We start from the raw sequence: 27791 nt of genomic DNA on the forward strand, positions 1-27791 counted from the left end.
CCAAAGGGATTTGTTCCCCTCCTAGGGGATTATTCCTCCCTCCAAGGGAATTAATTGCCCCTCGAGGAGTTTAATCCCCCCCAAAGCGGGGTTTATACCCACAAAAGGATTAATCCCCAATCAATCCCCTGCCTATCTGAGGGGTTTAGACCCCCACAGTGGTTTATTTTTTTTTTTTTGGGGGGGGGAGGGGTGTATTTGAAGAGCTGCAGAGCATGGTGCTCCCCACAGTGGTGCAGGTGCCGCTCCAGGGCCACACCAGCTGGCACGGGTTGGACGGCATCTCCTGGTAAACCTCTGAGAACAGCAGCTGCAGGTTGGGCTTGGGCTTGCGCTCTGCCAGAACACCCCTAAAAACCCCCAAAACCCTCCAACACCCCCCCCCCAAAAAAAAAAAACCCTAACAAAACCCAAAACCCCACCTCAAAAAACAAAACCCCACAAAAAAAACCCTCAAAATCCCCCAAAACCCTCCAACAACCCTCAAGTCCTCAACTGCCCCCCTCCCAAAAGAAAACAAAACCACCCCCAAAACCTTAACCAGGACTGTGTGCCGCTGTGGGGAGCAGGGACGGGTTCAGGTGCACCCCCAAGCTCGCCCCAAATACCCCAAACCCCCCTTAGAAATCCCCAAGCCGCCCTGCCAAAAACCCAAACCCTCCAAAACATCCCAAAACCCTCCAAAACCACTCACAAGCCGCTTCAAAAACCCCAAAGCCTTCCCAACCCACACCCCACCAAAAAAATAAAACACCCCCAAGATGCACAAAACGCTCCAACAACACCCAACCCCCCTCCAAAAAACCACCTAAAACCGTAACCGGGACCATGCGTCGCTGCAGGGAGCAGGGACGGGTTGGGGTGCACCCCAAAACCTCCCCCAAAATACCCAAAACCCTCCAAACCCCCTAAAACCCAACGAAATCCCTCAAAACCCTCCAAGACACCCTTAAAATCCCCAAAACCCTTCCAAGCATCCCACACTCCCCCCAAAAAAACAGCTTCCCCAAAATATCCCCAAAACCAACCAAAAAACCTCTATTAAAAAAAATCAGATACCTCCCAAAACCTATCCAAACCCCTGCAAACCAACAAAAAAATAGAAAAAAAATTTAAAATGTTAAAAAAATTAAATACCCCTCAACACACATCCAAAACCCCCCAAGCCCCCAAAGTGAATTCCAAAAAATTACAAATACCCCCAAGACCTCCTCGAACCCCGCCCCAAACCAACAAAAAAACTTTAAAAAAAAATCCAAATAACCCCCAGGAAAACAAACAAACAAACCAACCAACCAAACCCTTGAAACCCCACAAAAATTTCAAAAAAATATTTCAAAATTAAAAAAAAAATCCAAATACCCCCTCAAAACCCCCAAACCAACAACAACAATAAAAAACAAATAACCCCTAGAAAAATACCAAATCTCCTGAAACCCCACCAAAAAAAAGTAAAAATCTAAAAAATTTTTAAAAATCCAAATACCTGCCCCCCCAAGTCCCCAAACCAACAAAAAAAGCATTTAAAAAAAAATCCAAATAACCCCCAGAAAAAAAGCCAACCCTCCCAAAACCCCACAAAAAAATTAAAAAGTAAAAAAAAATGTAAATCCACCAAAAACCAACCGAAGAAAATTTTAAAATTTCAATTTAAATTAAAAAAAATAAAAATACGAATGCTCCCAAATCCAACAAAAAAATTAAAAACTTAAAAAAAATACATTTAAATAATATTTTAAAAAATAAAATTTAACAAAAGTAAAATCCAAATATGCCCAACCCCCCAATGCCTCACGGTACCGATGTCATCTCCACGGTGCCCCTCGGCAGTGGGGGTGGAGAGGTGGAGATGGCGCCGCTGTTGTTGCAGCAGGAGACCACAATGGGACACTCCAGGGTGGTGGCGCAGTTGAAGCCAAGTGAACGTTGCCCTCACTGGGCACTCCTTCCCCAAAGTAGTGGACGACAGCACAGCTGGCATCAGCGCACTGCATGGTGTAGACACCACCGACTGCTGCAGGGACATGGGGGGACACAGGGACACAAGGACAGGGGACACAGCATTTTGGGACACGGGGGGACACATGGGTTTGGGGACATGGGGGGGCACAGGGGCTGGGGGACACAGGGAGGTTGGGAACACAGAGGGACACAGGGACAGAGGTCACAGGGACAAGGGGGTTTGGGGACATGGGGGGACAGGAGACACAGGGGGTCATGGGGGTTTGGGGACACGGGGGAACATGGGGGGGCTTGGGGACAAGGGACATGAGGGTTTGGGGACATGAGGGGGACATGGGGACAGGGGACATGGGTTTGGGGACACAGGGACATGGGAGGATGAGGGGGTTTGGGGACACGGGGAGACACAGGGGGATATAGAATCACAGAATGGTTGGGGTTGGAAGGGACCTCGGGATCATCTAGTCTAACCCACCTGCTAAAGCAGGTTCACCTAGAGGAGATTGGACAGGAATGTGTCCAGGTGGGTTTGAATGTCTCCAGAGAAGGAGACTCCACAACCTTCTCTGGGCAGCCTGTTTCAGGGCTCTGGCACCCTCAAAGTAAAGAAGTTTCTTGTCATGTTTAGAGGGAACCTCCTGTCCTTCAGTCTGTGCCCGTTGTCCCTCATCCTATCATGGGGTACCACTGAAAGGAGTCTGGTCCATCCTCTTGACATCTACCCTTGAGATATTTATAAACATTGATAAGATCCCCTCTCAGCTTCTCTTCTCCAGGCTGAACAGACCCAGCTCTCTCAGTCTCTCCTCGTAAGAAAAATGCTCTAGGCCCCTCAGCATCTTTCTATCTGCCGCTGGACTCCCTCCAGTAATTCCTTGTCCTCTTGAACTGGGGAGCCCAGAACTGGATGCAGTACTCCAGATGCAGTCTCACCAGGGCAGAGCAGAGGGGGAGGATTCACCTCCCTTGACCTGCTGGTCATACTCTTCTTAACGCACCCCAGGATACCATTGGCCTTCTTGGCCACAAGGGCACATTGCTGGCTCATGGTCAACCTGTTGTTGACCAGAACTCCCAGGTCCTTCTCTGCAATTCTGCTTTCCAGCAGGTCCACCCCAACCTGTACTGGTGCCTGGGGTTATTCCTCCCCAGGACCAGGACCCTACACTTGCCCTTGTTGAACTTCATATGGAGTTCTTCTCTGCCCAGTCCTCCAGCCTCCAGTCCAGGTCTCGCTGAATGGCAGCACAGCCTTCTGTTGTGTCAGTCCTTCCTCCCAGTTTGGTATCATGAACAAACTTGCTGAGGGTGCACTCAGTCTCTTCCTCCAGGTCATTGATGAACACGTTGAACAGGACTGGAACTAACACTGACCCCTGGGGAACCCCACTAACTACAGGCCTCCAACCAGACCCTGCACCATTGAACACAACCCTCTGAGCTCTGCCATCCAGCCAGTTCATGATCCATCTCACCGTGCATTCATCCAGCCTGCACTTCCTATGAGGATCTTGTGAGAGATGGTGTCAAAAGCCTTGCTGGAGTCAAGGAAGACAACATCCACTGCTCTTCCCTCATCTACCCAGCCACTCATACCATTGTAAAAGGCTATCAGGTTGGTCAAACATGATTTCCCTTTGGTCAATCCATGCTGACTACTCCTGATAACCTTCTTTTCCTCTACATGCTTGGAGATGACGTCCAGAATAAGTTGTTCTGTCACCTTTCCAGGGATGGAGGTGAGGCTGACTGGCGTGTAGTTTCCTGGGTTGTCCTTCTTACCCTTTTTGAATACTAGAGTGATGTTGGCTTTCTTGCAGTCCTCAGGCAACCTCTCCTGTTCTCTAAGACCTTTCAAAGATGATGGAGAGTGGCTTTGTAATAAAATCTGCCAACTTTCTCAGCACTCTTGGGTGTATTCCATCAGGGCCCATGGATTTGTGGACATCCAGTTTTTCTAAACTATATCTCTAATCTGATCTTCCTCAATCAAGGGAAAGTCTTCCTTTTGCCAGACTTTCTCTTCTGTCTCTGTGGTCTGGGATACCTGAGTGCTAGTCATAGCAGTAAAGGTGGAAGAAAAGGAGGCATTCAGTAATTCTGCCTGCTCTGTATCATCTGTCACCAGGGCACTCTCATTGAGCAGCAGACCTACATTTTCCATAAACTTCCTTTTGCTGGTGAGGTACTTGAAGAAGCCTTTCTTGTTGTACTTGACATCCCTGCCCAGATTTGCTTCCAAGTAGATCTTGGCGATCCTCACTGTGTTCTTTCCTGGTGTGAGATTGAGCCCAGTTTTACACACAGAGATGAGATGTTTTTTATTACAGAGCTGTGCAAGTCTGGATGCTGGAACAAAGCCAGCACACCAGCAGGAAAAGGAACAGCCATTATAGACAAAATCTCATCACTACATTCACACCCTCAGGGCTGTCCTAAAGACTTAAATGGTGACACATTTGCATATTGGTGACAACCATTTTAGCACTAGGCAGGCCCCTTAAGGAGGGGTCTCAGGCTGGGCCTGGCTCTTCCCTCTGGGCGTGTCATGTTTAGTATAATAATGAGTGTATAATGAGCAAAGTTCAGCTAAAGGACACTGTACACAACAGTCTCAAGATATATGTTAAAGAAGACTCAACTAACTGTGCAGGCGCAAGAATGTATAAGCTGCAAGAACTGATCAAGAGTTCTTCAAATCCCTTTTATCTTTCTTAAAAGACTAGACTGATGAGAAACTCATCCACTGATTTACATATCCTTGGGTCAGGAATTGCTAACAGGATTCATTCTTTTAAGTGGTAATGACCACATAACAACCACCGTCAAAAAAACTCCTTCAGAAAAGCAAGCTGAAACAACCTGAATAACCTGAACCAAGCTATCTAAACCAAAAACCTAAACCACCTAACACAACCAACCCTAAAGAACCTTCCTAAAAGAGCATAGACCAAACAGCCTAAGAAATAAAAGGAAAGAACAAACAGCCTACATGAAACAACATAAATCAGCCGTAACAAAATGACATAAAGCAGCCTAAAACCAGCAACCTAAACTAACAAACCTAAACCAAGCTAACCCAACAAACCTAAACCAAGCAATCGAAGACAACTAACCTAAACCAAACATCACCAACCTTCAACAACAGAAAACAACCAACCTTAGATGACCGACAAACACACACCCTACAAACAATCTAAAAATCATCTATAAACAAACTAATTCAGCATGAAACAACCAACTGAAAATTCATCCCTCAAACAACCAGCCTTAAAAAACACCCAAAAACAACTAATACAAACTGAGCTAAAACAAACAACTGAAATGAACATTCAAACAAACAGGGCAGAAACAAGCAAGGTAGAAACACAAAAGCTGAAGAAAAAAGAAGGTAGAAACAAAGCAGCTAGAAACAAACAGCTTACAAAGAACCTAAAAAAGCGCTAAAAAAGTATCCAAAACCAACCAACTCAAAGCAACAAACCTCAAGCAGCCAACCAGTGTCAGACAACCTAACCCAAATGACCTAAACCAACCTAAAAATAAAAAACCACAACCAACCTAAATCAAAGCAATCGGAACCAACCAACTGGAAACGACCCAACTAAACCAACAAACCTGAAAAAACCTACAAACAACCTACAAACAATGCGAATGGCAAAGGAGCTGCCAGGGACGCCCAACAGCTGTGCCCAGTGCCCGGCCACCAAGGGCAGGACAGTCCCCTGGGCCTCCTGGGCACAGGGACCCTTGGGGACAGCACCCCAAGGGCTCCTCCAAAGGGTGCTGGGGAGCAGGGAGGGGGGGGGGAGCTGCACCTGGGGGCCCCATCACCCCCATGTCCCAGGGCCACCACCCGGCATCGCAGCAGTCACAAGGTCCCAGGGCAGGAGAAACAGCAGCATCCTCCTGTGCCCACGGCCAGAGCTGGCCCGAGGCAGCCCCAAGACATCCCAGAGAAGCCCTGGAGGAGCTGGTGGCATCACTTGGTGGAGGCTGAGGGACAAAGAGCAGAGGCTGGACCAGGCTGCTGCAGCTTCTCTGCTGCAAGGCTCATCTCGTGGGTGGAAATCCTTTTCAGCTGGACAGCAGAGGCAAGACCAAGGCAATGACTTCTTGAGGAGCACTGCAGAGCTTGCTGTCTTTGTCCACTGCAGAGCCCGTGTCAGCAGCCCTAAGAAATAGGATGCAGAGATGTTGCAAGGGGTCCCAGTGCTCTGGTGCCCCCGGGGTCCTCACAGGCAGGGGAAGGAGTCTTGCCCCCAAGGTCGATCAGGCCATGGGCACTCTTGGAAGCCCCTGAGATGGCTCCAGGTCAAGGGAGGATAGGGCTTGGGCATCTCCTGGGAGTGATGACCAGCCAGTAGGACAAGGAGCCAGGTCTTGCTCCCATGCTCAGGGAACAGCCAATGGCCAGTGCTGGGGTCAGGAAGGAAATTTTCCCCCATGGCAGATTGGCACTGGTCCCTGGGGTTTTTTGCCTTCCTCTGCAGCACTGAGCAGGACCTGTTGTCAGGGCTCCTGTGGTCCCCCTGGGCTCGGTTCCTGCCTGCTGCTCCAGCACCACCGAGATGGCCTCTCGTGCCCTGCAGCTGGGGCAGGAAGGCTTTTTTTCCCCTGTGTGGGCCAGCAAGTGTCTCCGGGGGTTTTGGCTTCCTCTGCAGCACTGAGCACGGCCCCTTGCCACGGCTTCTTTGGGCTATTTTGGCTGCCAGCTGCTGTTCCTGCTCCACGAAGGTGGCTCTCGTGTCCCACACAACCTGCCTAAAACAAAACAACCTACCTAAACCATAAGGAAACAAAACAACCAACATCAAACAAAAAAACTTGCCTAAACCAAAGAACCTAAAGCCAGCCTACCTATAAAAAACAACCTAAACAACCCTAAACCAAACTAAACCAAAAAACCTAAACCAACCCAACCCATCTTAAAAAAGAAAACAACCTAAAAACACTACATAAAACAACCTACCTAAAACCAACTAAACCAGCCTACACCAAACAACCTAAAGCAACCTAAACAGAAACACTTAAACCAACCGAAACAGCGTAAACCAAACCTCCCTAAACCAACCTACCTAAAAGCACATACATACAACAACCTACATAAACCACCTCCCAAAAAGAACCAACCTAAAATAACCAACCTCAAACAAACTCAGCAACATAAATCTAAGGAGCAAAACCACCTTAGACCAAATATGTCCATGGTGGTGGTGGCAACCATATAATATATGTGTATATGTATATATTTTAGGTCATAGAGTCACAGAACAGTTTGGGTTGAAGGGCCCTTCCCAGCTCCCCCAGTGCCACCCCTGCCATGAGCAGGGACATCTGCACCAGCTCAGGTTGCTCAGAGCCCCGTCCAGCCTGGCCTGGGATGTCTCCAGGGACTGTGGCTCAGGGACTCACACTGTGACTTGGGGCAGGTTCAGGACTCTCCCCCAGCGCTGAAGCGACTTGTGAACTGGCAGCTCCTCTGAGGGCAGGAGGGGCTGTGCTCAAAGGGAGTTTGCTGTGACGTGAACTCCAAACATGTCTATTGTGTGCGGGGCTTGAAAAAACCCAACCAGGTACTGGTTGTGAGGCCAGGAGGAAAAAATGCTGTGATGGAGACAATGGTGAAAAGATGGAAACACTTGCAACCGTTTTCTTTTGTATTAACTTGCTGCAGAAATCAGTGACCCAGAAGAGAAGGATTGCATTAAGAAGTTGTTGTAAAATCTGTGTCTAAGTGGCCCAGTTACAACAGAAACCATGAAACGGAAAGCTTAAAGAGCAGAACCTGTTCCACAGCAAGAGCAGGTTGATGTGTGTGACTGAGGCACTGGGATGGCTTTTGCCTCGCTGCCATTTGCCTTCAGCTCTCCCCAAGCTCCTGCAGCTGTGATGGGCCTGGGAGGGCTGGGGATGAGCTGCTGCCCCTCAATGGGTCGATGGGTCATGTTGGAGAGACAGGTTGACCCGGACAGCCCTTCCAGCCCCTGAGGACACAGCAGCTTCCTCATCCCCTCTGGCAGGAATTGACCCCAACCTGCTGTCACTCCCTCCATCCCTTGGACCATTTTAACTGTTGGACCCTTCCAGCTCCCACAGCTCCTCTTCCCTGCCCCCATCTGAGCTGCATTCCCTTCAGCTGCCCCTTCAGCTCCAACATGATATAAAGATCCAATACTAAAATACAACTCACAAATTAAATGTTGGAAAAAAGTTTATATACTTATTATATAAACAGTAAATATCATATAAAGATTAAATATGATTTAAAGGTCAACTATTAAAATATATTAACTCCAGGCAAAAGGTCATGGGCAAAAGTTTACACACTTATTATATAGAGATGAAATATTATTCAAAGCGCAAATATTATATAAATATTTAAAACTATTTTTTATATAAAACCTTTTGGAGACTAATTTTAACATCAAGGACATTCACTTTTCAGCTTAGCACAGACACACCAGCTCTGAGGGAGCAACACTGCACTGGACAAAGGCACTGGCCAGACATCGATGCAGCTTATGCTGAAATGCTGAGAAAACTGAATTTCTGTTGTAACTTTGCAGCTCTGGCAAAGGCTCAGGCTCAGTTACAAACTCACCATCTGCACTGCTCCACACCACTAAAACTGCAGGTCTTGTTTGGCTCTTGACCACTGATGGCACATGACAGAGAGCTCCGTTCCAGCCTCCGAGATGTTCACAGTTGGATCCTGATCCCCCCACCTGCTGGAACACTGGATGGCAGCCAAGTTCTCATCGCTGTCCTCCCTGGGCCTGTTTCTCCCTCACCGTGGGACTCTGCTGAACCTCCAGCACCCCCCGGCTTGCAGGTCTGGGGGATGTCGGGCTGCCCAGGCTCCTCCTTTGCACCCGCCCCGTGGCTGAAGCTTTTCTCCTCAGCGTGCAATCCAAGTTGGCCTGGGTGTTCGTGGCATAGAACACGTTCGCCTTGGGTGGGATCACCAGCTCTTCAAGAGAGGGAGCAGAGCAAGCGTTAATTTGCGCACCACTTAGTGAGGGCTTTTCAAGCAGCAGCAGCAGAGCTCTGCTTCCCTCCCTTTGTCCTCAGAGATGATCTGTACCAGCTCATAATCCTCAGCTGAGCCAGACTACAGGTTGTGCTTCTCCATGGCTCTCTGGATGACACCAGGAGCCTTCTCTTGGTTAGTTAGCTGGAAAGAGAGAGTTGCAATGAGAGCTTCTGATTTATTCTCTCTCTAGTGATTTAATAATTAGCAAAGGCCTGTCTTTCTGCAGACTGATTGGCCCTGGAACTGAAAAATTACAATGGGTCGGTAACTAAGTAGTAGATTCGGCCAGACACTAAAACACGCTCTTTGTGACACATGGAGGTTGATTTAGTTCAAGACGACAGACACTGTTCTAGAAACGCAGCAGTAAATCACAGCCTCCGCTCTCCTGAACAACCACTTGGAGAGGTGAGACCTTGTTCTCATCAACTCCACAGCAATCGCTGCCCCAGCTGTTGTTTGCAGACATCCATTAATCCACAGTCTCCTGTGCTAAATACTTTCTTTGACATCCTGCAGAGATTTTGGGCCTTGTAGCTGGGTTTGCTCTCTGCTGGGGAAGCGGCACCTTGTGTCACAGTTCACACACTCCAGTGCTGAGCTGGAGACACAACAGCCGGCGCTGGCAGAAGAGCAGGAGCTGCAAAGCTGGCGCTTGCTCAGAATGCTTCACTTGGAATTGTTGATCAAATACAAGCTTCAATCTCAAGACTAGAAACTTTGAGAGATGCTCTTTGCAAACCTCTCATTCATACCCTGCTCCACATGTTTTGATTTGTAACATTTGTCATTTTCCCTGTCAAGGAGGTTTGGTCAGTGAACAGGTGTTTCCAAAACTAAAAGCACCATTTAAGTCACCTGGGGTGAAAACACCCCCCATGGTAACAGCATTTTGCTGTTCCACACCATCCACCAGGATGCTCTCGTAGACGTTGCCACTTCTGTTGTCCAGTTGACGCAGCTATAAAACCTCAGCCACCTGCACTAGGCTGGCAGTGGGATTCTCTGCTTCCAGAAAAAGTGACCTTCACTTGATTCCTTTCACCATTTAAATCAAAACTTTTCATTTCGCTGTGCCAGACCCTGCACCGTTTCCTCTTGCCCCTCGAGCAGGCCAGGAGGTGGTAGCAGATACCGGGACCAGAATCGGGCTGTGGGCACTGGCCAGAGACTGGGACAGATTGGGACAGAGCTGGGGGCACCGCAGCACCGCTGCTCCCGCACCAGCTCAGAGCCTTTCCAGGAGTGACCACACACACACCTCCCTGTCTGCTCCTTCTCCTGGAATAGTCTTTCCTTGATGGAAACTGCTCCCACCTCCTCCTGTTCCTCAGGGTTTTTGCCTTTCTCTTCATCTGTCTTCCTCAAAACCCACTGGGAGGATCTTCCCTCTCCAACCTGCTTATTGAAATCACGGTAACAACTGCTCCAGCTTAACAGTTTATACTATTTATGGATGCCAGTGTCCAGCACCTCATGCTTCATTTGGTTTAAGAACATGTAGTACAATTCAATTTAAAATGTTCGAAGCTATAACCCAATATGACACTCCTCAGCAAAACAGCCCTAAGAAGGGCTTCGGCAATCCAGTTAAGGCAGTTTAGGTGAAAGGGGCAGAGTCTGTAGGAAAGAGCTCCCTGGGAACGGAAGCAAATCCAGGCAAGGCTTCGTCTGGGAAATTCCCGCGAGTTCAAACCCGCAGGGCTGGTGAGCTCTGACCTTACCTGCCTCTCACTTGCACCACTGTAGCTGCTCCGCCTTCCCCAGAATTAGGCTGGGCTTATGCAGACGAGCTTTCCCCTCCCCTGAAAATGCCTTTCCCAGAGCTCAGGCACAGCTTTACTGCAGCCGGGCTGTCCTGGGTGGGCACTTAGCTGCAACAGTCAGACTTCCTTCTCCAGCTACAGCTGAGCAGGCTGCCAACAGCAGAAGAACCAAAACCTGAGATATTCAAGGAGGAAATGATGAGATGTTGAGCTTATTCCTCTTCAGCAGATGCCTTCTCATGCTTCATTTAGTTTTGTTTGGGGGCTTAGAAATCCGCTGGTCCATCTTGCTGCTAACGCCAAACATCATGTGCCAGGAGCAAATGTGATGCTCAGGCTCCTTACCCACTTCCCACAGGCTCAAAGGTAGAAATGCTGCTCACCTGCCTCATCCCCCTCAAAAAACCACAAGGAGGGACCGCAAGAAAAATTAATCTCTTGCTTCTCCAGGGCCTCACCGAAGCCCAAACACTGCCAGGCACCAGAAGAACATCTGGTTTCAGGGAAGGAGTATGGCTTGTATCTCGGCAACAGGGATTGTGTGAAACTCCTGACTGGATTGCTTCCATTTTTACACATTTATTTCTAGAGCCTCTCCATTCCACTCCGAGCAACGCTCTGGTGAAGACCAACAGGCTTGGGCAAGTGCCTGGGGCTGCCGGCAGCATCAGCAGCCTCGCACAGGCTGTTTGTGCTGAAAACAGGGCCCAGGCCCTACCTTGTGCTGAGGCTCCTCAGGAGTGTCGGCAGCGGTGATGACTCCGACCGCGCTGTCCCCAGAGCTCCCACCAGAGCAGGTCTGGGCTGCACTTTGATGGGTGTGGTGTGGGCGATTACCCTGGGGCCCAAGAACAGCCTAGGAGAGAAAAGAAAGTGTAACAGCTGGTAAGCTGGGCTGAGCAAAGCTGTCACTTGCTTCAAAAATCTGATGTATTGTTTTGTGTTCCTATCTCGAGTAGCCTATTGTTTTCATTTCCTCCCTGTTGTTTACAGGGTTTGTTACTCACTAGGACAAAACCTTATTGACCCGGCGTCCCCACCAGCTGCAAGGCCAAAGTCAGAGCTCATGCCCCATATCAAAAACGAGACTCCTCATCAGTCTGTTCAGTTGTCAGACTCACTTGCCAGAAATGATTGATGGTGAACCTGAATGCGTTCACACTCCAAGGGACGAGGGACAAGCCAGAGCCATGGCAGCTGCTCCCCTGAGGGGTCCTGGTCCCTCCAACAAGAGGCAGCTCAAAACCTGCTCAGTCTCCAGCAGTGAACCAGCGTGTGAAAGGGAACGCACAGCCACACACTGGACAAAGGTTTTCAAAAGGCAGATTCATCCCTGCTGCAAATTCTTTTGACTCAATAAAGTTGCCACAGGTACCAGTTTCTCTCTAAGTGTCTAACCAGACACGCGCACATGGGGGAGATCACAAGAAAGTGCACAGGCGGCTCTCCCTCTCCAAAACTCATTTCTAAATGCAGAGCAAGGAAATTACAAGGAGTGACAAAGGACATTTTTTGTATGTGTATAGCAAATTAGACTAATAATAGGCTGGACTTTATCCTTATTTGCTCTTAGTTTTCTACTGCATTCAGGGAAGTTATTACACAGTAGATACTGGATTTATAATCCAGCACTGAAATGGTTCCTTTTATGACACCTTAAGAAAGCTTGATTGTTTCTAATATCTTTAAGCATGAATAACCCTTATGACTGCTTACAACAATAGAAGGGGACAACTTCAGACAGAAATACGTATTTCTAGCTGACAGTGTCTCCTTACAGTACTGCAGTGGTCTGGATCTCCAGCCGAGTTTGTCAGCTGGTGAAATGAGTACGCACTGCTTGTCTGATTTATTCCGGTTCATGTTAACACACGAACCCCCCCTCACCCTGTCGTACTCACAGGCTGAACCTCTTCACCACGCTTTTCTGAGATTTGGCCAATGTGATGCTCATGTCAGCAGCTGCTTGAACCTCTCGTGAAAGGTGGAAACTGCAGAACAGGCAATACTATTAGTTATACAGCTCAAAGTAGCAATATCCAAGAAATTTGAGAAACCTTGGGTTATTCCCACTTCACAGAGGGTTGCATCCCCACAAGGAGGAACGCAGTTCTGCCTGTGTGTATTTCCACTCTCCAGGAGCAGCAGCGTGCAGCTGCTCCTGGCAGCGCAGAGCTCAAGGCTGAGAGAACCTGCCTGCGGGGGAAGAAAAGCTGCTTTGCCAGTTGGGCTGACACTCTACCTCTCCTTATCACTTAAATGCTGCTGTCTCCTAAACCACTGCAAGAATTTTTTGTCTGGTGTCATACAATAGCTGACTATTACAAGAATCAGCTTTTCAAACAATGCGATTCTGCAGCTCACCCTTCCCACTCACCCTGCGTGGCCAGAGCAGCTCCGAGAGAGGAATCACGCTCTGTACGTAGGTGGCTCTCAGGCACTCAGCAAGGGAAATAACCAGCAGTGCCTGCGATGAAAGCAGAATCTGATCCTCCCCGGCTTTGCACGTTGTGCAGTCACACTTGCACCAGAGGAACATGAAATGCTGCCCATAACACGTGTGACTGGAGCGCGCTGCTCCTCTGGAACTCCACTTGCATACACAGTTTGCCAAAATAATTCTAAAAATCCCTCGTGTTAGAACAGGTTATAGAATCAGGACACAGGAGTGCAGCTGAGCACTCAGCGTGGTTCAGCTTTGCCGCTGCTTTGTGTGAAGCTGGACCCATGAGCACAGAGCAACTCGTGTATCTCATGAGTACCCTGGACCGTGTGGTCCTGCACACGTGGCAAGTCCGAGTGGTGGTTTGTGGAGCTGGGAGCAGCTGAGGGAAGGAAATGGCTCCATCACAGCCAAACCACATCTGCTTTCACAATCCAGAGCAGGGATTTGACACATTTTCATTTGGACAGAGGTAGGCCCAGCACCTTTACTCCTACTTATCTCTGACCAACAAGGCTCAGGCTGGAAGGAACAACTGAGCCTTGATTTTTCAGTCCCATGTACCTGGTTTGATCTCTGCAGCCTTTCACCTACAAGTGGTTTATTGCAGCACAAGGAAGATGTTAACAAACTCTATCTTCTGCAAAGCAAAGGTCTCACGCCAGCAGGTCTGATCCACTCCCAACACACAGAACACACACATGTAACGCGTTCCCGTGAGCACCAAACAGGGAGACTGTGCATGCCCCAGACGTAAATCCTGTGCCGGTGAGCCGCCAGTTCTCTTCCCATGCCCCCTCTCACAGCCCAGCAGAGGTTCACAGCGTGCCAGGGATTGTTCCTTCCTCACAAACTGCATTAACATTAGTGGCTGTTGGATACACCTGAGCAAAGACAACAGGCCTTGCCAAGAGAACGCTCTAGCAGAGAGCATCAGTAACTAAAGATCACAGAATAGCCAAAGTTCCACTTACCCTTCGCCTCTTCTCAAAATTGATCAGGCCGCCCTGTTGGAAGGAAAGAGAAGGGATCAGAGGAGAAGAGCACATGCTCAGTTGGATTTAATCACAAACAGGATGAAGTGACACCAATGGAAAGGCCAAACCCACCCTGAGCAAAGGCTTCTACAAATACCTGTTTCCAGCTCTAGGATAAACCACAGCACTCGTGTCCCTGAGTCTGCAAAGGACATCTGTCCTCATGGCCTGAATGGCCTCTGCCCAAGAAGAAAAGCCCAGGACAAGAACGCTCATACAAGCTGTGTCGAGATCAGATCTGCAGAAGGCGAGTATGATTTTGCACACAAGAACCCAGCTGGGCTTCTGCCTGTGCTGTGTGTGCCCAGCGAGTGTCTGAAACACCAACTGAACACACAGCGTGGGCAGAAGGGAAACTGCCAACAAGAAAATCGATCTATTGCAACCTTAGGCAGGCCTGCCTGAGTGCAGCTTTGCAAAAACCCACCCAAGCAGCAGCCGTCAGCAGCCCGGGGAGAAGCATGTTTGCCCGTTCCCATCACCGGTCTCACACCAGCACACGGCCGAGCAGCTGCAGCACCGCTGCTCCAGCGTTTCCATTAACGGGGCCGATGCTCAAAGGTGTTTGAAAACCTTGGAACAGAAACACCTTTAGAAATTGGCCCCATCCACAGCCCCTGCTAAGCCACCAGACTCCCTTGCATCCTTTTTTCCTTCCTGTGCTGGAGGGGTTCCCCTCCTCATTCAGCTACAGAGCAATGAAAAAACAAATCTCTAATCGCTTCAGGGCTTGGATGTGTCCAAGTCAATACTGAAGCACTTCAGTGAGCAGCCTGAAGAGCTGAATTGCTGATTCTGTGTATTTTACCAATTATCCACAGAAATATTTACACCTAAAATGTTGTTTTCCAAAAATAAAACAGAATAATAGAAAGCCAACTTTCTTCACATTTTTAACCTAAGAAAACACGGCAAAATATAATGCTAAGCTTGTCCCTTGAGATAACTGCACTCACATTCATGAAAGATTCTTGTTACTAAGAAAAATGCATATTGCTTCCTTTTTGTTTGTTTGTTTGTTTAAATAGGTTCCTCTATTTTTAAAAGCTGCACAAGAACAAATTACCTCGAGATAGTCCTGAAGGGCTGTGTCCAGCATCACAAGATCTGTGAGGAAGGTACCGAGGTAAGGTACCATGCCTTGCATGACTCCCTGCAAACGATCAGAGCAACATTGGAGTAATAGACTGAGAAACAGAAATAATTAGAATGCTAGAATACTCCTGTACAAGAAAACAAAATGGAAGTAGTGTGCTTCACCAAACAGTGGTCTGTAAATGATGTTTTCTTTCGTGACATCATCCTTAGTATCTTAGCCAGTGGTTCACATCTGTACAGAGCGGTATAAAGCCAAAGTGCTCATTCGTAACTCATCCGCATCAAATTGCGCTGTGCGGCACCTCTCGCCCCAGCAGAAAAGCCCCAGATTTACAGACCTGTCTTCCCCAAAGCACCGCATACGGGAGTTCCGTTAGTTAGGAAAAGGGCCGAGCTCGGCTTTGATTGAGATCACAAGCCTTGCAACTCAGGCTCATTCCCACCTTCAGCAGCAGCTCCCTGCTTGTCAAAAATTTGCCAAGGTCCAAGAATATATCAGACAGCTCCTTGAACATCAGCATTATGTCCCTGTACAGGAAAAGATTAAATCATTGAGGTTATTTGTAAGCACTTTAAATCGGATCAGGTTACTGTTTTTTTTCTCATGAGTCGTTAACAGTTGGGCACATAGAAGATAACAACACCAAATGCTTCCAATGCCAGACTGCACATCTACCAGCAACCTTATGGGGATCTTCTGGTGCTCCCAGGCCTTATTTGACACAAAGAAATGCCGCAAGGACACTGACCCTCAGCGGAGTTTTCAATCACACCACAGAGTATTAGATGAAAAGAAAGAGCATGGAGCTTTTTGCCTTTGTCTGGGGCAGCCTTACTTTGGAACACAGGCCCAGGTCTTCTTCAGACGATAGATGGAGGTGGACTGCACGGCAGAAACAATGGCCTTCAAGGAGGAAAAGTTGTTGAGGATTCTGCATTCCTGTGAAAGGAGCGGTTAGAAACACAGGAGCATTACATGTCAGCATCACCAATAGGTCAGTGCTCTTCTGTCTGACCCGTGTCCTGCTTGCTGCACATTCTTCCTGCTAAGTGGGCAGCTCTACAAATATTGAGCATCAAAAATATCACTCCCCTCCCTCCAGCCACCAAACACTTGATGGGCTTTGGCATTTACATCTTGTCTTCCTCACTTTCATCTCTTTGAGGTGATGTTGCAGTGTTACGGCTTCCAGTTCTAGTAAAAATGATAGTGGAACTGAGGTCATGAAGCCAGGCTAAAAAGCACAAAAGTTACACTTCTTAAAAAGCTCTTTAGAGTTACCAATCCCTTTTACCCTTTTGGGGGAAAAAACAGGTTTTGCCTCTTTGTATGTGGTATTGAAAATATAAACCCTCAGCCATCTAAGTGTCAATTAAAAATAAAGAGGAGTTTGGGGGAAGTCTGGCCTGTGATTCTTCAAGGAGCTCCCATACATCTGTTGGTGACTCGTGAACCAGAGCACGGGCATCACAAACACAGGAAATTCTTGCGAAGACGAACTCTCACAAACGGGGGTCTGTACATGCAAATTTAAGCAGACAAAACACGTCAATTTGATTGTTTCATGTAGATGAGAATGTATTGAAACTACGTCTGCTGTGACAAAGTCAGTCAAAACCAGAAAGAACGAGAGCTCAGCTGCTCCCTGGCCGGGGTCCAACACGTACAACCCCCCTCTCCCCTCCCAGCTCCACGGCACCTGCACAAGGAACATTAAACAGTCGCCAAGAAACGCTTTACATGTGCAATATGAATCCACTTCTCAATGATCTTGTCTCTTTGCTCTGTTTTGAGCTCTTTCCTCTCCAGGACGGTGCTGACCACCAGTCAGAAAGTTAAAACATGCTTTACTAATAATACCGAGATGGAGAGAAAATAACGCAAAATATACGAAACCAATTGTGGCTCCAGCAGCTGCAGGACAGGCACCCGGAAGCCCTGGGCTGGACTCTGCAGTAAACCAGAGCTGGATTCAGGGCTGCAGGGCCTGGAATCAGGCCTAGGATCGCAGGCAGGGTCCTCTTCCGATGCCGGCCATGGACGAAGAGAGCGAAACTCTGGTGATGTCCCAGTTTTAGATGGTGCACAACGTGGATGGCGTGGAAAACCTACCGAGCTGGTTGCTTTGGGTCACCTGTTCTGGCCGCCCCTCCCTGGGATGTACAAAATTGATCAGCAACCTTGCCTGCCACAGCACTAAGTCTAAACCTGGGCCTTTTCTGCACACCAGCCCTACCGTTATCCGCTCCAGAGCCAACAGGGTCTGAAAAACACGCAGCCAACTTCAGAAAAATGCACTTAAAAGAACTTAGCAGTGAGGAAAATTCACTCAAAGGGAAGTGGTCTTATTTTAGCTCAAACCAGGACATTTTGAACAACAGAGAAATCTAAACAGAGCTATTATGAGCTTGCTTTGTGTGGCTGGTGGGAACCAAACCCAGGAAAGGACATCACCAGGCACTTATTAGCAATCCTGTTCACTTACCTGTGTGCAACAAGGAAACTGCCTTGGCTCCATGCGCTACTCCCAGTTAATTTGGCATTTCACAGTATTATGCATTCATATGGTATTTCTGGAATATCCAGCAGACATGATTTTTATGAGATGAAATTTTTTTTTCTCTTATTTCCTTTATCCTTCATTACATGAATTATTCCCTCTCGCCCCTCTACTAAAGCTGGAAGTTGATTCTAGTTCTCATTCACATATTACATGAGCTCCTATGACTTTCTAGCTCATGGCACAGGAACCTTTCTGACGAGGATAAATGTATGTGTCCAGCTCCACGCTGGGAGAATAGAAATATAGAAAAGGAAGGTAACTTTATCATTTTCCGCTTCTTGGTTCTGGAACTGCTCCAAGAGGTTCTGTGCCCTCCTCTCCAGGTCAGAGCTGGGTATGTTCCTTGTCACATAATCCAGCACCTTCAGCAGGCACAGGTGGTCGGGCAGCTCTCGGAAATCCTCAGAGCACTGGTCAGGGCAGGCTTGCAAGCTCGATGCTATTGCACTGTGAGCAAATACAGAGACAACACACAGGTTGTATACAGCAGGTATTGATGCAGTTGTATGGATCTGTATCTAACAGAACAACAAAAACACCAAGACATTCGTCCTCCACAGGAAGGCAGTATAAAAACTTTTTTGAGCAAGGAATTTAATTTGTTCTTTTTATGCATGGAATACTAAGATATCACCCAGATTTTGCCAGGGACTTCAGTCTTGAATTTCTTAGTCTTGATTGGGCTGTGTATCTCATGATAGAAAAATTCAACATTTTCCTTCTATCTCAAAAGAAAAGGAAACTGAAGGCTCCTTCTTCAATTACACCTTGAGAAACCAGTGCACTGATAAAAAAAATAAGGTTTACTTCACTAGCGGAATCTGAGATAAATTCATAGAAAAACCATCTTCTGTAATGCTGACAAGAATCAAGCGTCACCACATACTGTAATCAAATGTAACAACGCAGCTACTTTTTACTTCCATGCTGCGTGCAAACCACAGATCACACAGATGCCCAAGTAGAAATCCTGATGACCTAAGGCAGATTTTACACCCAATGTCTAAAGATAAAACACAGTTTCATATGATGCCAGGAGGATAACCAAACCATTTTTCCCCCCATTTAAACTGCATTTCAAAACAGCTTGGCTATTTTTCTTGCAAATTAGGATGACTTCAGAATTCAAATGTCACTCTAAAAGCAGCACTGTAAATCACAAGGGCACTAATGGAAAAGATACACGCAGAGACGCGTTGCCTGGAACAACCTCAGCTTTGGTCTGCAGACACTGTGGTAATGCACAATAAAATCAGTCATAAACAATAACCATTTACTACTATAGATAGGGCAGGGGAAATAAACGCTCCTCCTTTGTTTAGTAAGCGAAAGGCTAGCCTAAATTTGTTCATCTCCTGTTTAATTCTGAGACAATTTCCCTGAAGGAAAGATCTCTGGGTTATATTATTGGATACATTACGAGACAGTTGATATTTGGCCTTTACACAATGTTATAAACAAGGATCGCGAATCATCTGCCCATCTCAATTATCATTAATCCAATTAGAATTTATTAAGCAAGCAGTAAACAGGCAAAACAGCGCTGGGCAGCTGGGGAGTCTCAGCTCTACCAACAGCATGCAACCCACCCCCACCAGAGTCCCTCCTTTTATAGATTCCTTGTATGCAGGTAGATTTCAAGTTGATACAGCTTGGCCCGACGTCTTCTGCGGCTGCGCGTCTGGTTGCTGGGGCGGGGGGGGCTGTCCTCAGGCTCTCCGGTGGTCGCAGGACGGAGGCAACATTTTCCCTCCACACCGCAGGCGGCGACCCCACCCCTCCGGACACGCGCAGCTCACCTCACCCACACAACTCCAATACGTTTCCCCAGTTGTACTGTTTCATAAATGTTTGCACAAGATAACGTACCGGTTTGATTAACAAATTTACAACATGGGTTTATTACAATCTCCCCTTTTTATTTTTATCATTTTGTTGATCAAACCGGATAATAGTTTCTTGGGCTAGAGAAAGGACGGAAGTTTCGTGTTCAACAACTCTGTCTTCTATCTGCTCGTACTGGTTTTTTTTTCAATAACATTAAGTGAGTGGCTTCTAATCGTTTTTTTACTAGTTCGATAACTCTGTTTAATATACAGGGCCCGAAGGTCAGAATTAACACTAATATTATTAAAGGTCCTGCTATAGTAGATAACAAAGTAGTTAACCAGGGGGATTGGGTGAACCAGGATTCGTACCAGCTCCGCTTTTCTTCCCTCTCTTTCTTTTGTTTTTCTAAACCCCCCAGTAATTTGGTCATAGTATCTCTTACTACTCCTGTGTGATCTGCGTAAAAGCAACACTCTTCCCCTAGAGCTGCACACAGTCCTCCTTGTTGTAAGAAGAGATCCATTCCTCTTCTATTTTTTAATACTACCTCCGATAATGAAGTTAAAGATTTCTCTAACACAGTTATTGATTTCTCAATTCTTTCGAAGTCTTCATCGATGGCAGCTCTTAAAGAATTGAAACCCTGTTTTTGTTGAATAAGAGAGGTTATCCCTGTACTTGCTCCTACTGCCCTGATTCCTAACAATGTGGCTATTGTGATAGCTGTGATTGGTTCTCTTTTTATGAGGTAATGTCCAGTATCCCAATGGTCATACAGTCCCACTACAGTTTTCTGGGCAATAATTTGTTGGTCTTCCCACCTAATTAAGCTCCATTTATAAGGTTGGTGGGGGTTTTCTCTTCCTTGGGCTGACCCTGATACCATTTGTAATAGACCTATTATCCAAATGCTTAGATTTAGGGTTGAGAAGAGTGGTGTGACTTTTCTATTGCCATTAGCACTCCAGGCGTTCTGACAATCTCTTAGAATTTGTATTCGTTTTTAGAGAGGGCTAGGAGGTTCTGGGGAAGTTTTGAGATGGTTTGTTTTAGGAGTTGTAAGTCAAGGAGTCTCATGAGCCCTTCCTGGAGGTGGTTCATTAACCCCAGTCCCCACAGTAATATGCCTCTGCCTTTTTCCCTGCCTACTCTGTTGCCTAGAGCAGCGAGGTGTACCATCTTCTTGGCAGCAGTCGTATTCTTCAGGGGAACCTCCTTTATTTTAATCGGCCTTGACTTACACACACCCTTATTTTTTTATCTTTCACTTCCCAACTACCCAAGCTCCACACCTCGCTCTAGCTACTGCTTTTCAGCAAAGTACCTGTACGGTCTCAGCTTTTATCAGACAAAGTTCGTCTGTTTGGAAACAATACTTTCCAGTACTTATACCTCTTTTTTTTTTTTGTAAAATTATCCCACCACTCTTCAGAATCCTTTATCAGTTTTCTAGTTGCTACCCCCCCCCACTCGAAGTGCTCAGTTAGTTAGTTTCCTCCCATTATTGTAACACTTATGACAAATACCACTAGGACTCCCATAGAGACAATGGACCCACCACTTTTCTTTACAATTTCTACACTTATACAAATAAAAGGATAACAAATACAGCTTAGGTTGTTACAAAAGATAATTTCACTCATCCGTTTTCCTCCGAAAGGTAATTTTCAGATTGTCCGGATTCTTGGTCGCTTCCCAGTGAGGATTCCGAATTGGTCCTTTAATTCGATCAGCGTGAGTCCACCCCCTTTCAGCGGTCCGGACTGCAGTATCTGTGGTAAGCAAGACAAGAAAAGGCCCCTCCCAGCGGGGGGTTAGAGAAGATTCTTTCCAAGTTTTAATTAAAACTTTATCTCCCGGTTTAATTTTATGTGTTGCAATGTCTAGAGGCGGTCTTTGTACTATCAGTCCTTTTTGTATTAATTCCCGCCTTCTCTTCATAAGTTCCACAATATATTCCTGCAATACTTTTTCCTCTACCTTCGGGTGTTCGATAGGTGTTTCTAGGTCATACGGCATTCCATATAACATCTCAAAAGGGGAAATTCCAGTGTCTATTCTGGGTTGTGTTCTCACATTTAATAGGGCCAAAGGTAGACATTTTACCGAACTCATTTTTGTTTCAATTATTGATTTGGTTAACTGTCTCTTAATTTCGCCATTCATTCTTTCTACCCTCCCTGAGCTTTGAGGATGCCATGGTGTATGATATTCCCACTTAGTTCCTAAGGGACCTAGAATCTCCTTAATAACTTTCGAAGTGAAATGGGGCCCCCTGTCAGAGTCAATTACTGCTATGTTTCAGTACTGTGGTATAATATTTTCTAATAATGTTTTGGCCACAGTTTTTGCTGTGGCTCGAGCTACTGGGAAGGCTTCTACAAAATGAGTCAAGTGGTCCACCAGAACTAGAAGGTATTTATATCTCCCAGCTTTTGGAAGCTCAGTAAAATCAATCTGTATTTTCTCAAAGGGTCTTTTTGCTAACTCACGCCCTCCATGTACTATTTCTCTAAGTTGTTGCTTATTCACTTTCTGGCATGTGAGGCACTCTCCAACAATTTTCTTAGCTATATCATATATTCCTATACACATATATTTAGCCCCAAATCGGTCCACTAATGCCTGTACCCCACAGTGGGTTTGCCTGTGAAATTCCCTCATTATTCTCCATGCAGCACCCTTCCGGAGAGCTTCCCTTCCATCCGATAACAACCATTTTCCTTCCTTTTCGGTGACCCCTAATTGCTTAAGTTTTTCTTTTTCTTGGATGGTAAAGCTCACAGTATGATTCACTTTAATTTGTGTTTGTTCTGCCTCTTTTAGTACTAGTAAAGCAGCTTTCTTTGCCTCTTCGTCTGCTATGTTGTTTCCCCTTATTCGAGGTGACACCCCCTTTTGGTGACCCCTTATGTGTACTACCACAATTTGTTTAGGTCCTCTCAGAGCCTCTAGGGTCTGCCTGATCAATGCTTCATGTACGAGTCCTTTCCCTTGGGAGTTCACTAAACCTCGTTCCTCCCAGATTTTTCCAAACATATGAACCACTCCATAGGCATATTTGGAATCGGTAAAGACAGTTCCTATTTTATCTTTTAGTATTTGTAAAGCCCACAATACAGCATATAGTTCACAAGCCTGAGCAGACCAGGTCACATTAAGAGAACCTGATTCCCTTAGTTTAGGGTCTTGCCATCTATTATAGCATATCCTGATTTTCGCTTCCCATCTACTACTCGGGATGACCCATCTACAAATAGTTTTTCCCCATCCTGCAGGTCTTCTTCCTCTAAATCTTCTCTAATTTTGGTTTGATATTCTATTAATTGTACACAATTATGGGTGAGGTTTTCACTCGGTTCCCCATACAGGAATTGGGCCGGGTTTTGCAAACTTGTAGTCTCGAGTTCTAACTTGGGGGAATGTATAAGGATGCCCTCATATTTCAGTAGTCTTGCATCCGTAATCCACTTGTCTGCTTTTTGTTGCAAGACCCCCCATACATTATGGGGCGTATATACCTTCAATTCTCCTCCCGAAGTTATTTTTCTAGCTTTTTCGACTAAGCCGTGGCTACTATAGCTTGCAAGCAAGTGGGCCATCCCCTACTAACTGGGTCGAGTAGTTTCAACAGATAACCTATAGGTTTCTTCCTTCCTGCCCAATCCTGAGTTAATATACCAAATGCTGTTCCCCCTTCAGTATTTACAAATAGATAGAAAGGTCTTTTGATATCAGGTAGACTGAATACTGGGGCGTTCAGCAGATCAGTTTTTAAGTTTTCTAAGTTTTGCTCATCGTTTGGACTCCATTTCATTAGCCCTTCTCCCACTAACTTTTGATACAAAAACTTCACTTTATTACTATAGTCCTTGATCCAGTGTCTGCAATAACCTACGAGTCCTAATAACTGTCTTACTTGTCTTTTATTTTCAGGTCTTTGGAGCGAGAGGATACCCTTCACTCTCTCAGGATCTAATTTTTTTTGTCCCTTTGCTCAACCAATGTCCTAGATATTTTACTTCTTCTTCCGTAAATTGCAACTTGGATTTTGAAACCTTTAATCCCTTGAGACTCAAAAAGTTCAATAACCTAATACTCTCATTTTGGACTGCTTCTTGACTTTCCCCTGCTAACAACAAGTCATCTCCATACTGTACTAAGGTTACCCCTGGATCTGATTCGAAAGCCTCTAACATTTGCTCTAAAGCCTGCCCAAACAAGTTTGGTGATTCTGTGAATCCCTGTGGGAGTACCATCCACCTTAGTTGCTGCTTACGATAGGTGTCAGGATTCTCCCATTCAGAAGCAAAATAATCTCTACATTCTTCCTTTAAAGGGCAAGCCCAAAATGCATCTTTTAGATCTATCATGCTATACCATTTTGAGTTGGGAGATAGCTGACTTAATAATACATAGGGGTTAGCTACAACAGCGAATCGGGTAAGGGTTCTTTTATTTACTTCTCTTAGGTCCTGTACCAATCGGTATGATCCGTCTGGCTTTTTAACGGGTAGAATAGGGGTGTTATGGGGTGACATGCAAGGTTCTAATAACCCTTGTTGCAACAACCTTTCAATTTTCGGTTGCAATCCATTTCTGCCATTTTGTGACATAGGATATTGCTTAACTCTAATTGGAATTTGCAGATTTCTAATAGTGACCTCAAAAGGGGCAATGTCTAATCGTCCCACTGACTCCGGAACATACCAAACCTCAGGATTAATTTTAGTTTCATCTTCCGTGGTCAAAACACACAATTTTACCGCTATTTCTTTTTCCTTTATTTCTAAATTAATTCCTAATTTGATCATTAGATCTCTTCCAAGCAAATTGTATTCTGCTTCAGGCACTAACAAAAAGGATCCTACCCCAAATCGAGACGGAGTTTCTATTTCTACCCCCTTTATTATTGGAACTTGGAAGGGTTGTCCTTTTGCTCCTATTACTTGTAATTTCTCCGAGGACAGTTGACATCCTCGGGGCACCCTTTGGACAGTGGATCTTTCTGCCCCAGAGTCCACAAGGAACTCTATCTCTTGACGCTGGGTACCTAGTTTTAATTTTATCAAGGGCTCTTTTTTCTTAGTAGTCCCCAGCAAGTAGAGCCCCTGACCCCCCTAATCTTCTTTAAACATTTGCTCATCCCGCATACGCTCTCTACAATTTCTCCTCATGTGCCCCTTCTTTTGACAGTAAAAGCACTCGACTTGTCTTAAATCTCTTCTGCCACCCTGGTCCCTCTGGGGTCTTTCTTGTGTTCTTTCCCTTCGCCCATGGGCACCACATCCCCCCGTGCGGGGCAGTGCACCCCCCTGCCCCTGCCAGACAGCTGCCACCAAAATCCTGGCTTGCCTCTTCTGAGTTTCTTCTTCCCTCCTCACGTACACCTTCTGAGCTTCCCTTAACAATTCATCTAACCCTCCTTCTTGCCAGTCTTCCAACTTTTCCAATTTCTTTCTAATATCTATCCATGATTTTGCTGCAAACTGCATTTTTAACAAGGCTTGCCCTACTTGAGAAGCAGGATCTAGCCCCGAGTAAAGCTGCAGGTTTTTCGTAACCTTTCTAACCACTCAGTAGGGGTTTCATCTTTCTTTTGGTGTTCTCTAAATGCTTTATTAATATTCTGTCCTCGGGGGACAGATTCCTAGATGCCCTGGACAATCATAGTCCGCAAGTCAGCCATATGGGCTCTGTGTTCGACATTCTGGTTATCCCAATTGGGTCGCTGTAGCGGCCACTTAATGTCTGCGCCTGGACCCTGCTGGTGCTGCTGATCCCAAACTCTCATCCCTGCTCTTCGAATCATCTCCCTTTCTTCTACTGTAAAGAGTATGCTTAAAATTGCCTGCGATTCTTCCCAGATGTATACATTAGGACCTAAAAATTGATCCAACCTTTCAGATACTCCTAGAGGATCCTCTAACAGGTTTCCCATCTCTTTCTTAAATTCTCTTATGTCCCCCGAGTTCAGGGGTACTGACACAAACCCCGTGCCAGGCTGTGGACCTCCCATAGCTATTTCCCTTAAAGGATCTAGCCCTCTTTCTGACTGTTCCTTTTTGCTAGTCTGACTCCTTGTGATTCTCTGTGTCTCCTCAGGGGAACTAGGAGGGTCTAATTCTGGGTCCGGTGCTGTCGGGGAAGAGGACAGGATCGGGTCTGGCATAGGTACAGGATGAACATAAGCGGGGGGGGGGAAACAGGAAGTTCTTCAGGGGTTTTATTCTTTTTCTTGAATTTTCTTTCACTTAAAGCAAACACATGGATTTTGGTGTCTGCCCTTCTCCATAAACTGGCATATTCGCTTTCTTCTAGACTGAAGGGTTCTTTAGAATTCACATATATATTTAAAGCTTGACCTATCCAATCCTCAAATGACCCAAAAACAGGCCAAAATACACGATCCTTTCTTATCTGTTTTCCACCCCACACCTGCATACAATAGTATACCATCTTTTCCCTACTTTTACCTTGCCTAAATGGCCACTCATCCCAATGGGCAATCATTAATCCCAAGGGGGAATCCTGCGGGTTATCAGGCAACCCTCTCTTGGGGCCCCCTCCCATGGAGTCAGAAGGCTTGCTTTTTTTCTGCCCCATCTTCCGAAGTGCCTTCTCACACACACACACACACGCCCCTCGTTTGTGGCTCACACCCTCGTGGGCAATGAGAACCGCACTACAAGAGGGTCTGCACTCACTTCGCCCTTCTCGGGAGCGTCTCGTTCATGCGGGGTGGGGAAACCCACCCCGACCGAACAGAACCACTTTAAAGACTTACTCCCTTGCCCTGGAGTCTTCGTTCGGCTCTTCGTGCACAAAAATTAAGGGGTACTGCAGTATTCTTTTGCCTGTTTACCAAATTTAGGGTTCGGAAGTAAAGGTCTCGGAAAGGATATCTTAGACTCTGGGGCCATCCAAGGATGGGGCTCCCCGCCGGGGTCTCGGAACCCAAGCCAAGGAGCCTTTATCCGAGTCACGGCACCAAAATTGTTATAAACGAGGATCGCGAATCATCTGCCCATCTCAATTATCATTAATCCAATTAGAATTTATTAAGCAAGCAGTAAACAGGCAAAACAGTGCTGGGCGGCCAGGGAGTCTCAGCTCTACCAACGGCATGCAACCCACCCCCACCAGAGTCCCTCCTTTTATAGATTCCTTGTATGCAGGTAGATTTCAAGTTGATACAGCTTGGCCCGATGTCTTCTGCGGCTGCGCGTCTGGTTGCCGGGGGGGGTCTCCTCAGGCTCTCCGGTGGTCGCGGGATGGAGGCAACATTTTCCCTCCACACCGCAGGCGGCGAGCCCACCCCTCCGGACACGCGCAGCTCACCTCACCCACACAACTCCAATACATTTCCCCACTTGTACTGTTTCATAAATATTTGCACAAGATAACGTACCGGTTTGATTAACAAATTTACAACATGGGTTTATTACACACAAGGTGCTTTAAGCAAACAGCGCTGTGAGTTTTCAAAGGAAACAACAGCTCTGCTGCCCACGTCCTCCTCCAACACTGAACCCTGACTGGGGCTCGCTGGGCGGTGCAAAACCAAACTTACATCCTGAGCACTGTGGTGGATTCGGGAGAATTCTGGTTTCCAGCTTCTTCGCAGCTCGAGATCTCCAGGTTCCTATATCTGAAAAATGAGAAGGGTGTTTAGAGGAACCTCTACTGAGTAAAAGCAAAATCCCAAATAGCGTAATTCATATACAATTAGCATCAACAACTACAAAGTGTTTCTAGCTCAAACTACAAATACAGAATCTAACAGACGGGCAAAATTAAGGAGCTTGATTATTTCATTTAGGAGGAAAAAAAATCCTAAAGAGACAGCCAGTATCTTGACAGCTAGTTTGTTAATTCATAGGAAGCAGCCTGCACAGAGGAGGAATCAACCAAAACAGTTGCACTGCTCACAGCTCCAAGACCCTTTCTGCCTGTTTTCACTCACCCTTTCCCAGAGCAACACTCCAGCACATAGTGAGGTTGAAACACAACCGCTTTCTCCAACGCAGCTTCTGTGTCTCTAGTATTTCTCAT

The 27791-nt window shown here is 46.4% G+C and overlaps 1 protein-coding gene across 1 annotated transcript; it reads right to left on the reverse strand.

Moving 5' to 3' along the window:
- Positions 1 to 3146: 3146 nt before the first annotated feature.
- On the reverse strand, positions 3147 to 27791 carry LOC135992574 (uncharacterized). Its single transcript, XM_065641861.1, has 14 exons — positions 27703 to 27791; positions 27310 to 27387; positions 18167 to 18353; positions 17580 to 17606; positions 17084 to 17170; positions 16179 to 16282; positions 15733 to 15870; positions 15311 to 15431; positions 14182 to 14214; positions 11483 to 11620; positions 9081 to 9139; positions 8757 to 8935; positions 4010 to 4236; positions 3147 to 3338 (listed from the first exon to the last, which is right to left on the reverse strand). The coding sequence occupies exons 1-14, from the start codon at positions 27789 to 27791 to the stop codon at positions 3147 to 3149; spliced, it is 1659 nt and encodes a 552-aa protein (XP_065497933.1).

The sequence above is a fragment of the Caloenas nicobarica genome, chromosome 10, assembly GCF_036013445.1.
Source record: "Caloenas nicobarica isolate bCalNic1 chromosome 10, bCalNic1.hap1, whole genome shotgun sequence".
NCBI lineage: Eukaryota > Metazoa > Chordata > Aves > Columbiformes > Columbidae > Caloenas > Caloenas nicobarica.

What these genes read in the sequence shown, in the direction of transcription:
- LOC135992574 (XM_065641861.1), bottom strand. Translation starts at nt 27,791, where the DNA reads ATGAGAAATACTAGAGACACAGAAGCTGCGTTGGAGAAAGCGGTTGTG. An exon ending in CTGAGGAGCCTCAGCACAAG is followed by an intron (nt 9,140 to 11,482) that starts GTAGGGCCTGGG and finishes CTCTCTTTCCAG; the next exon opens with CTAACTAACCAAGAGAAGGC. An exon ending in CTGCTATGACTAGCACTCAG is followed by an intron (nt 3,339 to 4,009) that starts GTATCCCAGACC and finishes GGGGTTCCCCAG; the next exon opens with GGGTCAGTGTTAGTTCCAGT.